Source organism: Lagopus muta, chromosome 24 (genome assembly GCF_023343835.1).
Source record: "Lagopus muta isolate bLagMut1 chromosome 24, bLagMut1 primary, whole genome shotgun sequence".
In the NCBI taxonomy this organism is placed as follows: domain Eukaryota; kingdom Metazoa; phylum Chordata; class Aves; order Galliformes; family Phasianidae; genus Lagopus; species Lagopus muta.
The window spans coordinates 4,994,509-5,011,593 of NC_064456.1; the positions used below are offsets into that span (position 1 = coordinate 4,994,509).

Sequence of the window (17,085 nt, forward strand, 5' to 3'; positions counted from 1 at the left end):
AAACTGAGTTAAGGTAAAAGCCGCACTCGTCCGTGCTGACACTCCGCAAACATTACTTGTGAATCTGAGCTGTATTTGGCTTTCAGGACAGCTAAGAGAATGGTTACTCCCTAACATTTTGGGAATACGCTCAAGAGCAGATTCACACACTGATAGCAAAAAGATTTCTATGAATGCTTGCTGCTTCAGCTGCTTAGTTGCCATGTAAGTTGAATTACTGGGATTTTCCACACAAGAGGAGGAATATTTACCATAAATACCTACACACAAAAATTTCAAATCCAGCTTATCAGAGTAGCTGAGCTACATGATTAGACACAGGGGTAAAACTATTTTCATATAATGATCTTGGTGTAGGGAACAGCTTTGGCAGGGGGTTGGACTCGATGATCTCTGGAGGTCCCTTCCAACCCCTACAATTCTGTGATTCTGTGATCTTACAGTCAGACCTATGCAGGAAAGCAGAAATAATCTTCCAGCTGAGCGCAGCAAAATACATGCATTCAAATAACAGGCAATATAATAACCTGAACCTTCCATAATAATGTCAGTTCATTGCTTTTTGTCCAAACACCAACAGAGAGATAGAAAAACTAACCTGGTGGCACATGTGAGAAATCCACGGTTGTGATTTCTGGTTAAGGGACACGAGGGAACAGATGACATACAGAAAACTTGTTACAACAGCTTTCCTGCCACACAGATGTGAAAAACATACAGTATAATGGTCCCTTTCTGTCCTTAAGTCCAACCCTTCTGCATCCAAACTCTTGCAGTTACCTTCCCTCCAACACACAGAGTGAGAGCAGCTCTAAGCAGAGCTGTATTAAATCCTTGGTAAATCGCACTGCTCAGTAGCAGAGACAACAGAAGAATGACTTTTTGGTTCCAAACTGATTCCTGAAGGAGCAGCAGAAGCCACCAGCAGGAAGATACAAAACAGCATGAACAGCAATATATGTACTGGTTACAACATGTATGTTTTGTCTTGAGAACAGAAACCTCTCACTTGGAAAACACGGTGCTTCTCACTGGCAAAGCCAGCAGCAGCTCTGGACTTACTGTTGCATTGGTCGCACGCATATATCCTCCCTTCCAGAGCTTCAGTTTCTGTGAACTTGGCCAACATTTCCGTCAGCATGCACTCTGCCTGGTTAACAGGGATAATCCCCTTCTCAATAGAGTGATAGCGCTCAGGAAACTCCAGGGAAAGATCCCAAAAGGGCTCAACGGTGTTGGATTTGTAGTTGCATGTTATACAGGTGACCTGGGAATTAAAACGTTTACACACAGATGAAGATATGCAAAGGACACTTGCAGACAGGCATTTACACTCACACCTCAACAGCACCATCGTGCCCAGAAGGCAGTGTGTTTCCACAGACACAGAAACACTCAGTCAGTCAAGAGAAATGCTGCTTGCTTCCAGTTTGAAAGCTAAACCTATCCTGAGCAAGTAAGTTAAACTACTTCCCTCAGATCTCCAAAAATGGAGACAATATTCACCTGCATGGTGTTCAGAGGAAGAACATTACAGGTGTAACACAGGCATGAGGTTTCCTCACAGCTGGCAATAAGCAGTTTGGAATTGCAACCAGTAAACGTTAGCATTTATCGTGCCATTTCCTCCCACTGTTTCTCTATTTTCCTTGCACATTTCATCTGCTAACTATGCAAAAACTATTCATGACTGGAGCACAAAAAGACAAACTTCAAAAGCACTTGTTTTCTCACATCATCCTGGGGTACTGTTAGTGAGAACAGGAGAAACGTTCTCAACTAAACTCAGAGGCAACAAGTGAGAAAACGAAGAGGTAACGAAACCAGAGAGCAGATTCAGACTTTGCATTCTTATGGAAATCATCCACCAGGAAGTCAGCTTCCAGCCTGGCCCTGGCTCTCCAGCCAACTCCATCCACTGAAGGCACCAGTGACTGCAAGTCACTGTGGATAAGGAAGGAAGTCTTAGAGGGGTTAAAATTAAACCCAGACTCTATATACAAGTTACGCTGAATAAACAGCTTGTCCAGTTATTTACAGCACTGTAAATAATAACAGATAAATTACACGATTTGTGAACATCTTCCCACAGTTAACTAGAAACACTGACCTTGGGCACAACACAACTCCAGCCAAGAGACAGGGCTGAATAAAGAATGATTGGTTAAGAAGCACACAAGAATTTCATGCAATGCAAAGATGACTCAGATGAAGCATGACTTCAAGCATTCTTTCCCTAAAAAAACAAAAGCTTTAACTTGAAAAATACACCTTTTCTATTTAATATTTAATGTGCACTTATGAGTTCTTATGAGTGGCAAGCTTAGTAAGATTGGCACTAGGAAAACTGCACAAATACTAATGAGATCACACCTACACAGGGCGTCTCGTGGTCCGACCCTGCAGGCCCTGGAGCATCAAGTTATGTACACATTCATTTCTCCTGAAAAGCAAAAGTAGCTGAGGATGTTCACACACACTGTGCTTGAGGGTCAGCCTTGTGGGCACAATGTGTTTCAGACAGGGCAATGGCACAGGAATAAGAGATCAAGCAGTGTGACAGCGCGGGTGCAATCATCTGCTGCAGAAACATGTTAAGCACACTCAGTATCTCAAGATGACATTCAAATGCCTGCAAAGAAAAACTGTCATGAATAGCTTCTTCTTCGGAGCATAGGATGACTGCCCTCTGTCCTTCATCATATTCTTTGTAGCCACAGAAACAAAAGCAAAGAGATAAAAATTACAAAGATACTTTAAAAACACAATAAACTTAAAACTAAGAGCTCAGAACTTCCATACCAGAGCAGATGTCATCCCCAAGTGGCACTAAATTAACAACAGATGTGAAAAGCATCAAAACCCTGAGAACCTGCACAGCAATTAAGCAGTTTTCATTCTCAGGAGGCATTCCCAATCAATTCCTCTCAGTATTTGGTGGTTTCTGAAGAAACGAAACCTTTGCTTCTTGGTGCTAACCACTCCAATTGATTTCTGTGCAAAACCAGGTGCGTACCTGACTGAGCAACTGCCCGTGAAAAATGGTGTTCACCACCTTGAGGACCTGCTTGGTGAGCTTCCTCTGCGAGAAGGGGATGAGGATCCTGCGCTTTGTTCCTTCCGACTCCAGCTCCTGCTGCACTTTATCCAACAGCTCGCATAGGAATTCCTGAGCGTCCTGCTGATCGTAACCTCGGAACGCCGGGATCAGACTCCACACAGAGTGCAGCATGGCAAACGGGGACACAAGGGCCCACTTGCCAGACCACATCACTCTGAAGAGGGTGTGCAATTCGTGACAGAGGGAGATGTGCTTTGAACGCGGTTCCTTGGGTTGTATTAGTTCTAAACTCCTGCTTATTGAGGAGCTGCCATTTAAGCCAGCTGGCAAGCTCTGCGTGCCGTATGATCCCACTTTGTCAGTCCTCCCTGACTCGTTAGCAGCAGATCCATTTGCCAATCTGCCAGGCAACCTAGACTTCCCGTTCACAGTTTTGGCCAAGAGTTCTTCCGTTTCACAGAGATCAAGTGTCAAAAAACATTCTCTAAATTTCTGGAGGTGACTCAGCACTTGCAGAATAGAGTTCATGTAACATGTGTTTCCCAGGTTCCTCAGACCCGTCACCCCGGGAGTCATCAGATGCTTACGCCGGATGGAATAAAACTGATTCAATCTGCTGCTCTGCATCTGCCTTGAGGTAGGGGAAGCGGTCGCCACCTCCCTGAATTTCCTTGGAATCAAGTTCTCTCTGTGCACGTGCGACAGCAGCCTCGCGCTCTTCCTCGGAGGAGTGTTTGCCAGCTCCTCCAGAAGCTGTCTCTTCATCTCCTGCCGTCTCCGCCTCGCCGCCTCCTTCTTCTTCTCCAACTCCTCCATCTGCTTCTTTTGCTGTAACTTCAGCTGGCCTCTGGAGCTCTTACCAAACCAGGTCCGCAGTGCCTTGGCAAGCAAAGACTGGCGCCTGTGCCAGAGAGCTGTAAGCATCTGAGATTGTCCCTGAGGGCTCCTCTGATGGCTGCACACGTCCTCTCCCAAAGTCATGGATCGCAGCGTCCTCCCGCTTCTCGTTGATGGATCATGTTTTTGACTTTTAATCGCTGACAGGGAACTTCTCAGCAATTTCAAGTCCCCCTCCGGGTTATCATTCAAGACGTAATCTTCACAAAGGTAACAAAATACATACAGATCGTTCACTTCCATTGCCAATGGATGTCTGGTTTCTTCAAAGTGTTTTAGTGCATGCTCCTCCATGTACCTCCCACAGGCTACATGGGAGCATTTCAGACAAGCCCAGATCGATTCAGTTGTCTGGCAGTCCACGCAGTGCCACTTCTGTGGGTTCAGGATAGAATGGTCCTGGGCGAGTCGTAGCCGCCCAACATGTTTGCATCTATCCATCTCTTACAAAAGTCTTCGCTGCTTTGACCTTGTAAGGCAAAAAAAGATAAAAAATAAAAAAATCTCCGAGCCAGTACACATCTAAAATGATCTCTTTTGTATTAGATGTAAAGACCTACAAAAATACAGGTGTTGTGTTATTCCACTCACAGTTTTCCTTCGGCCAACTACATTATTTTCACGCACAATTTCTTTAAATGCAGTTTTCATTACCAGCAAAAAATACTGGACTGACAAACCGTACAGAATCAAACTGTCTAACTGTGTGCTAAGGATGGCCCAGACAGCTGCCAGCATGCCCTACCCAAACTGTGGGGGTTTTTCCAGAGAGAAAAAGATTAATTCAGTCCACACATACATTTGATCTTTAGCTGCCCTCTGGAAATTGATACATATGAAATGAATTTGGAATTCGAATGCATGCATCAGGAACCAGACAAGGGTTCCAGCTTTCCACAGAAGCCATGAAAATATCAGACAATTGCCATAACCAGAACCAATCTATATGCAACCCACAGCTCTACATTCTACCTGAGGTCTCCATCTTCCCCTCACTTCCCCAAATGTTCTAATGTTTAAAAAAAATAAGCACAGGGAAGAAATGAAATATGTAACAACATGTTACAGTAAACCTAACGGAATGGCTGCACGTGTACATGTGTGATGAACGCACAAACAAAAAAGCTGATTCTCTAAATTAATATATTGTAACAGAAGAGAATTCCAAACTGGGTATTACAATCATAACTGTAGTGTGAAAAAGCTTTCAGCCCTTGTCCTGTGTGTTTTATAGGAGAGATTCAGCTGTGCAAGGAGCACAGGCAGAACACCAAAGCACAGCTGGCAGCACCACGGCGCTTTGTGCAGCCCGACATCCCAACACAACCCAGAGAGATCGGAGCACCACAGCAGCACCCAGCCCCAGCCGCTGACACGCAGTACTCACTGAGTCACGTTGAAACATTCCTTCCTCTCCAATGCAATGCTCAGAGCCTGGAACATCCCCATTTCATTCAAAGGAGTCTTGGCGGTTCTTCGAGAATTTAATTACTACTTAAGTCTTCATCCTAAGGAAGCGCAGCTTCAAAGCCCTAGAGAGAGAGAGTATTCTCGTGATGCACATAAACTATGAAAGCCAGCAAGGTTGCTTTGAACAGAATTAATCCCCTCAGCTACAGAGAACACGTTTATCCCAGAGAACAGAGTTATCTGGAAGTCCAAGCACGAGCGCGCTTAGGAACCCAAGCATGCAGACGTTAAGAAATTTCACATGGAAGAGACCCTCAGGAATTTCGTTTTTCTGTTTTCGTTTCTGATCGTCCATAAATCTGCTGATCACATGTAGCCTCTTCGTCGTCAGCCTTTTGTAGTGGGTGACCCAACATATGGCAGCGGAAAAATCTGAGCAAAAACATGGAGCAAAAACGTGCATCTCCTGCGATGGCTTCAATTTTGGCTGCTTTGGTGACTTTGTGAAAGTAGGGGGGAGGAGAGCAGCGTGGGGGGAATCTTTCCTGAATTAAATTTCATTTCTGGATGATTTTTCAAACAAAACCAAAAATGAAGTCACGAATGGTTTTCAAGAATGAACTGCAACAGAATAAGAACTACACGGGAAAGAAAGATTGGAAAAACCTGCAGTTTGCAAAAAAGATTGGGAAAATAAAGTATCTGTTGTAATAATCCAAGGGAGACTAAATTAGCTTGCTTATGTCTCTGTGGCTACAGAACTGCAATATGCACAGTACTGAGAGGAGGGACAGCAATAACAAACACAAGGTGGTTACAGATGTCACAGATGGTGTCAGATCTGGTGGAGAGAATGCTTAGTTTAAGAAAAACAGAACACTTTCTGAGGAACAGGGTTTAATATAACGAAGGAAAGAGCACACTTTCTGAAAGCCATGGAATAAATATTTAACGATTGCCTGCAAACGTATATAGAAAATCTGTCTGACCAGGCTAAGACGACTTATTTTAGCGGACCTAAAATGATGCACATTTACCTCAATTGCAGTCTTTTTCCAGTGATGCTGCTGCTAAAGACGAAATCTGTTAAAGAAAAAGACAAATAAAACTATGTACCACAAAGGCCTTTTATTCTTCAACTCTCCTCTACTTCAGATTAAAGCACAAGCGGCCACTTCAGAATCAGTCCCAACGCAGTGACTCTGCAGTGCCCGAACCACTCCAATGTCCCTCCAAAGCAGCTCCAAGACTGGCTGCAGCTCTCACTTGGACTGTGTTCATTCTCTCACAAATTCTAGGACCTGCAAAGACACTTCTGAGAATCCTACAGTAAACAAAAGCACAGCTTTGGTCTCCTCCTTCCAAAGTGGAGGCGTTCCTTCTCACCTTTCTCTCCCCTTCTTCCCTCCTTTCCCTCTTCTTCTTTATTTTTCCGCTCAAGTCCTGATAGAAAATTGTGGAATAATCCTGTCTAGGCTTGGAGAGACCAAGTGGCATCGCATAGATTCCAGCTTGAAAGAGTATAGACACTATGGTAACATTGACAGCCTTCATTTACATAAAAGAATACTAATTATGTTGTATCATCAACATCTGTGATTCTGCTCACTGCCATATGCGACAGTGTTGGGAATTTAACCCTTGAGTCTCACCAGCATATCCAGTTTTTCTACCAGGAAAGAAAAGATGGGCTTTCTGAACGCTGTTCTCTAGAGACTGATGAAGCAGCTGCCCAGCACAGACACTCAGCAGCTCCGCAAGGTCTCAGCACTCAGTATTTTCAAAGAGCGCTGCGTTTATTCTCAATTTCCAAGGGAAAAAGAACACCAAAAAAGCAGATATGTTGCTGGTTTCAGCTGGGTAACAGGCTACAAGGAAATCAATCACACACCAGATACAGTGCATTAAAGAACCATGTTAAACAATGAAGGAGGCTGTGGTGTATGAATTACAGCCTTTTGTCAACAGCTTTTGCTTTTCCTGTGTGGGCCATTGAGGTCTGTTTGAAAAGGACAGATATTTTAACAACTTTGTTCGGTTAACAAAGCAGCTTTGCAGTGCCTCAATTCAGTCTCTCTCAGGACAAAAACACCTTTCCTATCACACGATATTCCCCACCTCCTTCTCTTTAGGCATCTAAGGATGCTTCTCTTGCAAACCTCGGCCCTGTGAACAAACAGCACTCATACACAGGGCTTCCCCTGCAGCCTGGAAATGCACGGTGTGACTCGGCGCAAACGACTTACATTACATGTCTTTTCAACTCCCTCTCCTAAGACAGCCCCCAGGGAACATCTCTGGTTTCTGGTCAGTGTGGGTTTAACACCAAAGCTGCCCCAGCATCCACCCAGGGCTCGCAGTGAGTGCACCTGGCTGCTGTGTGAGCTCAGCCTCCATCAGGCTCCTCAGCTCAGGATTTCTTCCTCCTGCTACCTGATTCCCTTTTCTTGACCCCTCCAACGAAAACAAAAAAATAAATGAAGTTGGCTCTGTGGTGCTGTGCAACACGTGCTAGCAGCAGGCAGTCTGAAGGGTGAGCCTTGCCAACATGCCAACAGATCACTGAGTAAGTCAGCGAAAGGCACACGCAGTCAATTAAGGGCAAATTAAGGGCTGCATTTGTTCCTCTGCTTTATGTAGGTAAACAAACTGCATGCCACAACCTACCAGAGAGAATAAAGACAACACACTGTCAGGGGAAATTAAAAAGCTATGATTAGAGGAAAGCAGGAAGATGAGTTGGAACCTGCATGCTGTTGCACAAGGTGGGGGGAAAGCCTGAGAATATTGGAGGCACTGAAGACATTTCACAGGGCAGCACGGCTGGGTCGTGGCCGGATTCAACGATCTTTAAGGTCTTTTCCAACCTGAGCAATTCTATGACTTTAGGATTCTGATTCTGAGGCTGCTGTGAGCCTCTAGCATGAGGCACGAGTAACCAGGTTAGTGATGGAGAATCAGCTCCCTGCATTTTAAGGTCTTGGATACAACAAACACAAAATCTTCTCCTGGTAGTTACAATACATTGGGTTTATATCTTGGTTTTGCAATTTCTTCCATCAAATTTATCTAATTTTAAATAAAGCTATCTAGTGGACCTTTCCTTCCCTTCCTGAACCTTTTCTTTCCTGAATATGGGATGGAGAAAAAGGGCAGCAGGAAAAATTTAATTGCATACAACCAAGCAGCTCTTCCCAGCCTCCCAGGAATGTTCTAGAGATAGCCTGAAAAATTCTCACTTTGCAAATGACTTCCAGTCCTTAAGCACAAAGTCAGCCTCTGCTTTCTTTACCTATGTGGCTCAATCCTGGGAAAACTTAAGGCAAGATCCCATCAGAACTTTAATAATCAAATGCAGCAAAACCAATTTTAACACTGAAGGAGTGTTAAGATAAAACACATGACTTCATTACGTTCCTTTGTATCACTGTTACATATTTGGAAACTGATTCAAGACATCTGTACAGATCTGTTGACGTTCACTTCTTTCTTTCCCTACATCAACCCTCATGAAACAAAAACGGTTTTGGGTCAGGAAAGGTGTGAGGTGCTCAGCTGTGGAAAGCAGACACATCATCCATTTGTCCAATGGATCCAGAATAAATACAAGTCTGGAACACCGACACCAAATCCTTCACTGCAATCTGGAAGTCACCTCTCAAAGACAGGTGAGAAGCTCAGGCTCAGTGATTCTTAAATTCCTTCATTCCTCTCCTGGGAAGGGCAAAAGTGAAACACAGCAGCAACTCACCAGTCCATGGGTGTAAGTACCACGTTCAGTACAACACGTTTGCCTTCATGTGAATCTCGTTTTGTTCTAAAACACTTCAGGCACAGCATCCTGAGGTGCTCCTGGTTTCCATCAAACCTCGGTATCCTGTGCAAATACACTGCATTTTGTCAAATTGGTTTAAAAACCTTGGGTGCAAAAAGCAAGGAGCTTCCAGTCACCCCTGTCTGCAAACAGCTTCCTACACACAGCGTTAGAGCAGAACTTGGAGCCTGCTGCAAGAGCTCACAAATGCAAAGAAGGAGACAGCAGGGAGAATGGGTAGCTAAAAATTGCACGCAACTACTCAAAACTTCCCTGCTCTGATTATTTTAACCTACCCACTTGTGAGGAACCAATTATCCACCCAGATGTCTAATGAAAACATGTAATCTGAGCTGCTCGGATGATGAAAAAATTTCCTGCTCACGACAGCCCCATTCCTCTGCTGGCAACAGCCACCCATGTGTGAGGGCTGCTCCAAAAGTAATGCTTCCTGTTTTATGATGCTGGCCCTAATATCAGGAGCAGAGCTGTACCATGAAAATAAAGGGTGCGTTACCAACTTTTTCCCAATTACTCAGCACATTTTATTTAAAGTTGTCAGCTTCATATCCTAAAATGGGTGCTTCCCTCCAGCTGAGATGACAGACTAAAGTTAGTTACAGGCAAATTAACACAAACGCACACAAAAAACTAAAGCACTAGGAGCATGTGGATCAGGTGTATAGCATTTCTTTGAACAGGAAGGACAAGCAATGAGAATACATGAAGGAAACACAGCTTAGAGCCAGACAGACAAGGGGAGGCTCAGACCAGCTGCAACAGGAGCAGTCTCATCTTTTGCACGCTACAACCCAGAATCTCAGGAATCAGTTTTCAAAGATCTTCAGTCATTGCACTCAGAACTACAGAGAGTGTGGATATCCTATGTCCTGCCCTGGCATCCTCAGTGAGAGTAAATGTGATTTCTGCAGGCCTTGGGAAGCCCAGGTTGGTGGGCCTTGGTCCACAGCTGGTGTTAAGCACACAACGAGGAGCACAGTCTCCACGATGCACTGCATGACTCCACTTCTAATGTTTCCAAGGCTTGGGGCTCCAGTGTGCCCATAATGCAGGAATCAGTCATCCTCACCTCACTACAGGGGATAACCGGCCCTGAAGATACCCACGTGCTTCACATGTTGCACCAGCAAGCAGATGCACGTATCTCAAAGCTTCCAAGGCACAGACATGAGGAGCAGCACAGCACATTGGGCAGCAGGCAGCAGCAGCCATCTGTGCTGGCCCCTTGTCACCCCAGCACCAACAGCAGCACAATACACACAACTCCTTCGGGTGCTATCTGCTCACCTAACCACCAAGCTCGTCACAGAAATCGTTAAGGCTGAGTTCCATTCAGCACTGAAAGCTTCCCCAGGAAAGGAGCAACGGTGAGAAAACATTCTCTTTTCCCAAAAACTCTGGAATTTTGAAGAATTTAGGAAAAGTTTTAACATCTCCCAGATTATTTTAAGCATGTCCGACACTCTTCAACATACAGCCTCATGTAAACTGAAGTGTTCCATTAACACGCCTGTGCTGATCAAGAGTGAAAGCAAGAACAGTGCTCTGCAGGCCCTGCTCCTGACCAAGGCAATGCCCTGCGCAGACACAAGAGCCTGACTCCTTTGCTGCCACGTTCTGCTGTGCTCAGTGAGCTGCTGAACACACAGAGCACTGCTGCACTATGAACTGCCTTCACCAGGAAGGCTGGCTGACAAATATCAGCTAGCAAAACTCCCTCTTTTTTCCTAGAAGAAATTTGTAACTAAAACAAAAGACTGCATGCTGTGTCCTCAAAGAGCAGTAATTCACACTGTATGCAGGCTAGGAGTTTAAAGCTGCATACCTTCTATCTACATTCCTTCCTAATGAAGACTCCCTTCAACTAAATACAGTTCAGCATTCACTAGGAACATAACTGGCAATTTATAGTTCGAAAATTATCACAAGAAGGCAAAGAGAAGACTAATTGCTTCAGTTCCCAAAGCATTGTAGAGTCCTCCTTATGAACTAGCCAATCTGCACTGCTGCTGAAATTCCCCAGCCAAGACAAGTTGGTGTGAAAGCTTTTAAAATTTAAAAGATGAACACTTAAAAGAAAATATTAAAAGATGAAATATAAACGTCCTTATTAAGCCAAACTTGCACTGCCTCAAATCCAAGTGCAAGAGATGAACAAAAATAAGTGACTAAAATTTCAGGGAATGCCCCCAGCACCCCTACTGCTTTCATTGGTAGGATCACCTTTTGAACTCGGGTTTAAGATATTTATTTTTTACAGTCACCTTAAACTAAATAGGAAGAAAAAATACACATCCTACAGCTGTGTGAAAGTCTGGGAACTTTCTATAGAATGCCTGTGGATGTTAAAGAGCATTCTCAAAATGCTATACACTTCTTAGTTCGTGGCTTTCTGGAAGTCTATGTTTCTTTGTTTACTGAAGCACATAAAATCCCTCCTTTCCCTTTTCTTTGCACAGGTTTTACTTCTTGGTTTGGCTTTTTGAAGTGTTCATAAGCTGGGAAACATGAGATGGATGTACTGTATAAAAGAGGCGTTCTGCATTAAAACCACTCACAATATTTCCTCTACTCTTAGTGAAACAGTCAACAAGGCCAAGAGGCAGCCCAGCAGTTCCACTGCTTGTTACATCTGTGTGAGCCCAAAGCAACTGCAGCAAAGACACATAGGTTGAATTTCCAGAATAAAATGTGAAAAAATGCTTTGCATTAGAACACTCTGAAGGTAGATGCTAGCTGCCCAGTATCGAATAATAACCTCACTTTATGAGCCAAGCAACCAGCTTCATAGAATCCATGAATTTACAGTTAATTCCATTGCCTTAATTGCTGACAACATCAGAGCAGCACGGCAGAGCAGTTTAAAGTTTAGTACATGTTTGTCCCTGAACATCACTCCTGTAAAAAGCAATAAAAGTCAAAACTGGGGAAAAGAAACAAAACAGAGCTGTAACTGATGTAAAATTAGCAGCACTGATGCCAAGTGAAAGCTACACCGATTTTCACTATTTGGCCATCCAGACTTCAGTTCTGACACCCCACCACCCCAAACCTGGAGCTGGCACCTCCTGCTGCCTTCCACTTACCACTGACCAGCTCAGCAAGGACAGGCGCGCGGTGACGCTGCTCGGACGGGCAGAGCACGTGCTTCCGTATCCACAGGGCAGGACCTGCACACAGGTAACAAGGAATGTTACAACTGCACACCTGAAAAGTCCAAGGTAAGCAAAGCAAGCACTGTTTCCTGTCAGCATGGCCTAACAAAGCAGGAGCACAGGAGACAGATGAACAGCCATTCACTCCTGCGCTCGCTTTCCCCACCTCAGAACTCCCTTTCATTACAGCCTGCTATGATGCAGTCAAAAAAGCTGCTCTCTTTCATTTTGTTTGCTTTCAGGATGCAGAAGCCATTATTTCTTTGGACCATAATCCTAATACACTTTTTCATACCATATTCTTAATACACCATTTGTCATACACAGTGTAAATCACACTGGTCCCACTCTGATGTAAGCAATACATTCAGAGTTGAGGCTGACAGCAATAGTTCAGACTTCATACTTTTAAAATACTTCAGAACTGCATTCAACCTTCTATAGGGAAAATTCTCCCCACATTCTGCCTGCCTTCACAACAGTATCAGCAAAATCAATTTCCCACCGCTGGCAAAGAGCTTTATTAACAAGGTCAGAACAGGCTGCATTCTGACCTGTGCATCTTGCTCCGTTCCCCAGTCTGTCACAAAACCTGACAGCTGTTGGTAGCAAAATACACTCAATTCCAACAAAGCAAAGCAGACCCAAGCGCTGTGTCACAGGTATGAGATGAAGTTTCACAGCCCCAGCACATCAGAGAATTCTCTTGGCTCCGCTCGCACACCAACCGATGGCTGCAGCAGAGCTCAGCTGAGCAGCCCTGGCATTCAGAAGCAGGCTAACAGTCTGCGAGAATCTCTTTGTGATGGACACAAAGACGGATTAGAGCGGGCAGTGAGCACTTGTAAGTTATGGGTAGTCCTCTGCTGTTCTTCCCCCATTCCAATTCATATTCATCTCGGCAAAATCTTGGACAGACCATTAACTAATCTAAAACAACATCGCAGCTGATACAACACAGAAAGCAATCACTCAAACGAGCATGTCAGTGCCATCTACCGAAGCAATAAAGAACAAGACGGCCCCAGCAGGCTGTGCTTATTATCTCCACGGCCGTAATGAATAGGCAAAGAGCATTAAATAGAAGCGCAGCGCTCCACAGCCACGTTTTGCGAGGCTCCACTTCGAGACATCTGAAGAACAGAGGTTAAAACAAGACCAAAATAACGAAAGGTTTCCAGCTTCTCGTGCCCCTTCCTAATGGGATTGCAGCTCATCTGTGTGCTGCGAGTCTTGCTCTGGCTGAAGGCGCTGCCTATGGGAGGCAATTCTGAGGAGCAGCACTGCTGTTCTCCCACGGCAGAACGAGGGACCTGATTAGCAAACTCTTAGACTGACAGCCTTCTCACAGAATTTAAGATCAGCTGAGGCCCAATTCGCCAGCATCTGTTATCTCTGTAAATTATCTTCCTCTGAGGTCAGAGGCCATCATATCAATTTGTTTTGAGGTGAAACAACGAAAGGACAAGAAGAAAAGGAAAGAGGGAGAGGTGGATTTGGTTTGGACATCACCACCTCAAAAAGCTGCTCCTGCAACCTTCCAACCTTCCAATACCCAGGAGACCAGCCCTCACAGTCGGGGACTCGCTCATTTCTCCAGCATCCGAAAGGAACCAGAAATGCTCAGAGACTCCACACCACAAAATCCAAACGATATTTTTCTGTCTGCCTTTGACAAACAGCAGCTATCGTCATCCCTGTCAACAACGAATTCGTGGCTGGAGAAGGGTCCTCATCGTGGCGCACATTCAGGTGAATTAACTATTCTTAGTTAAATAGATTTGCTTCCAGCCTTAGTCTGATGACAGATTAACTCATGGCTGGTAGGATTATAGACTTACCTCTGGAACTAAATCACTTCTGAATCTGAGTTATAGCTATTAGTTCTCTAAAGCTTAGCTGAACAGCTTTTAGTACCTCCTTTGTATTTTCGAAAGAATGATTAAACATCATTAAACCCAGGCTGAGGGCTCTTTCTCCCAACCCCTGCACACAAACAGTTGGCTGGTTTGATTTCTTTGGGTGGTTTTTCTTTTTTAAAAGAACAGCAGGGTTCTGTGTGGATTTTTTTCCCCTGAAATAATTCATACTGCTTTAAGCCTAGAATAAACCCCCCCACACCCCAATTAAAATACATTTTTTCCATGTTTGTGTGCGAGCGCGTATGGAAAGAAAAAAAAAGACAAAAATCCCCAAACTTTGTTCTCCTCGGGGAGAAGCAGCTATCCAGAGCGAGCTGCTCTTTGTGCTCAGCACGGCGCTTTTGTTCCCAGCACACTGCTCAAGCTGCAGAAGGCACGGCCGATGCTACAGAGCCTGGAAACGAAGTGCTCCATGCAGCAACGAGCTTCGGCTCCTCTCTGCTGAACACAGCGAGCACGTAGTTAAGTGGGGCTTATTTGTACACAGAACGTTGCACATGCAGCACCCAAGAGCTCTGTGCCGTGAGCCAGCAGCTTCCCTGCACACCAACAAAGCAGGGCAGCAGTGGTGAGCCGCGCTACCTGTGCAGGGCCACACCACCAGGCCTCCTCCCGCTCCCCACGCAGCACGGAAGGCCAGCAGCAGCCTTCCCATGCACCTGGACTGATATTTAGTGATGACTTCCATTTAATTGGCACAGGTGACAGCTCGGCGCATCGGTGCATGCGGCGCTTTTGCCTTCTGCATTTCCAAGACAGAAGCAGGGGAAGGGGCAGTGAGGAGGGAAAAAGTTTCCCTGAGAAAGCAAATGGAAGTGACCTGGTAACTACTAATGAAGGTCACTGGGAGGAAAAGCTGAAGGCATCACTCCTGCGAGAGTGCAGTGCTGCACTTGGATGTTGAGCTTGCAGACAGCAGAGCGCCCTGCGTTCCCTGCCCAAAGCCAGACACCAATCTGCCCCCACCAGGTGATGAGCTTTTCTTTTTCTTTCAGGAGCAGACCATCCAAGATTCCCTATTCATCATCAGGCCCCTCGTCCCAAGCCAGCCACCATTCCTTCATCAGGAGCTGCAGCTTCCCATCTCCAGCACACACCTGCACAGCCGTGCATCCACCCGCATGGGCTGCTCCGATCCGTGCTTGGAACTGCCACCCAGAAAATCCACCACCCACTGCCAACTGCAGAGCCATGCAACAAAAACCACACAGTGAATATAAAAGCAAACCCCTAATTAGCCAAAAAAGCCACAAGGCCCCCACGTGACAGTTACACAGATCTGCACACAGAGGGGGGGAAGAAGCATTCATACCAAAGCTGAAGTGCAATATATGAACAAATCACTTGTTCTGATGGCCTACAGTTCAATATTTCTTCAGATAATGCTTCGGTTAGAAGTCAGGCACACATCTGTGTGATTCTCTGCATACAAGGCACTTGTTATTCAGCCGGAATGCACTGAATGTGCAACATAAGGTGACATTCTGAAGCGAGATGGAGAAGTTAGCTTCAGCACCAGGAGAGAAGCTGGCCCCACCACAAGAAGGAAAAGATTTCATCCAGTGTACAGTTTTGCAATTGGAATAAAAGGAAAGCACACCTAGCGTGCATCATCTGAATGGAGCCCAGCTCAGAGCCACTGCTCTCTTCCAGGAAACGGGGGATCAAAGCAGCAGCGGTGCACAAACACAAACCAGCACTGACTGCCCTGCTTAAGATACCCTGTCAGTGTTTCCAGCTAAAAGCCATGCACTGCTCTATCTGCACAGCCACCAAGACTGGATGCAAAGATCCCTCTTCCTCGCCAAATCCTCAAATTCTCTTCAGAGGCTTTTCATAGCATGAGAGAGAGACAGAATGTAATTACAGGACAGTATTTCTTAACCAAATCCAAGCCGCCCACTGAAAGCGAGTGGGAAAATATGGTTACAAGGCAATGCTTCTCAATCAAGGGGACGGATTTGCATTTCAGAGTGAATAAGGGCACATAGCTGTGGTCACCATTTCTTCATCAGCTCAGCTGATGTCCTATAGAAGGTCTCAATGGAAGAATGCAGCTGCGGCCCATAACTCTTGGCTTGATCTTCTATGGTTTGACTGAAAAGACTGAAAAGAGCATCAATGAACTGGAGCTTTTCTCCATTAAATTGATTCTTTCAAATCCACCACTGGGCTCACACAGAGCAAAAAAAAGAAAGCTTCTTTTCCAGTACACTTGGTTAGAGCCTGGGGTGTCAAAGGTTTTGTGATATATGCTACACACTGAGGTGTACTGTAATAAATAAAACCTTTGAAGACCGAGATGGAGCTGTTATTTAGCAGTGGTCTGTAGAAATTTCCTGTGTCTGAAAATGTGCTTTTTCTCCTTACTTAAAGCAGCCTTTTGCATTTCAATTAGAAAACACTGAAAACACAGCTCTTGTGACCACACATTTGTCACGACCAACGTGTTACACGAGATACATTCCAGATGCACCTGTCCCAGCTTTGAGCCCTCGCATCCACACATTTCAGTACTCTTCTTCACCTGAACACACGGCTGAACCACAGAGCAAAGCAGTGGGACGAGGAGAGGGCAGGCGTGCGCTGCGGGAGGAAGAGCCTGAGACACAACCAGCTGCCCACGTTGTGCTGCTGCTTTCTCAGGGAGGTTCTGAAAAGGACGGTGTGATATTTGAGCTGCCCGACTGTTGGACCTTGCCTTGTGAGCTTCCTTCTGAAGCACGGCTTCCACCCAAGGTGCTCCATAACAAGACTGCTGGCACTTCCTCAGAGATCTCAAACCCATCTTTGTCATGCACTGGA

General features: G+C 45.2%; 1 protein-coding gene across 5 annotated transcripts in view; it reads right to left on the reverse strand.

The window, feature by feature from the left end:
• USP49 (ubiquitin specific peptidase 49) overlaps nt 1-17,085 on the reverse strand; it is a 31,900-nt gene that overhangs the window by 11,995 nt on the left and 2,820 nt on the right. For 2 of the 5 annotated variants that reach the window (XM_048925570.1, XM_048925575.1), the window contains exons 2-6: nt 12,290-12,373; nt 6,406-6,451; nt 5,346-5,490; nt 3,017-4,427; nt 1,063-1,267 (exon numbers count right to left, since the gene is read on the reverse strand). In XM_048925570.1, coding sequence (XP_048781527.1) covers nt 1,063-1,267; nt 3,017-4,399 — 1,588 coding nt within the window. In that variant the 5' untranslated portion in view covers nt 4,400-4,427; nt 5,346-5,490; nt 6,406-6,451; nt 12,290-12,373. Of the gene's footprint in view, nt 1-1,062; nt 1,268-3,016; nt 4,428-5,345; nt 5,491-6,405; nt 6,452-9,119; nt 9,246-12,289; nt 12,374-17,085 lie in introns of all 5 variants that reach the window. The other 3 variants (XM_048925572.1, XM_048925574.1, XM_048925573.1) reach the window with 3 other exon arrangements.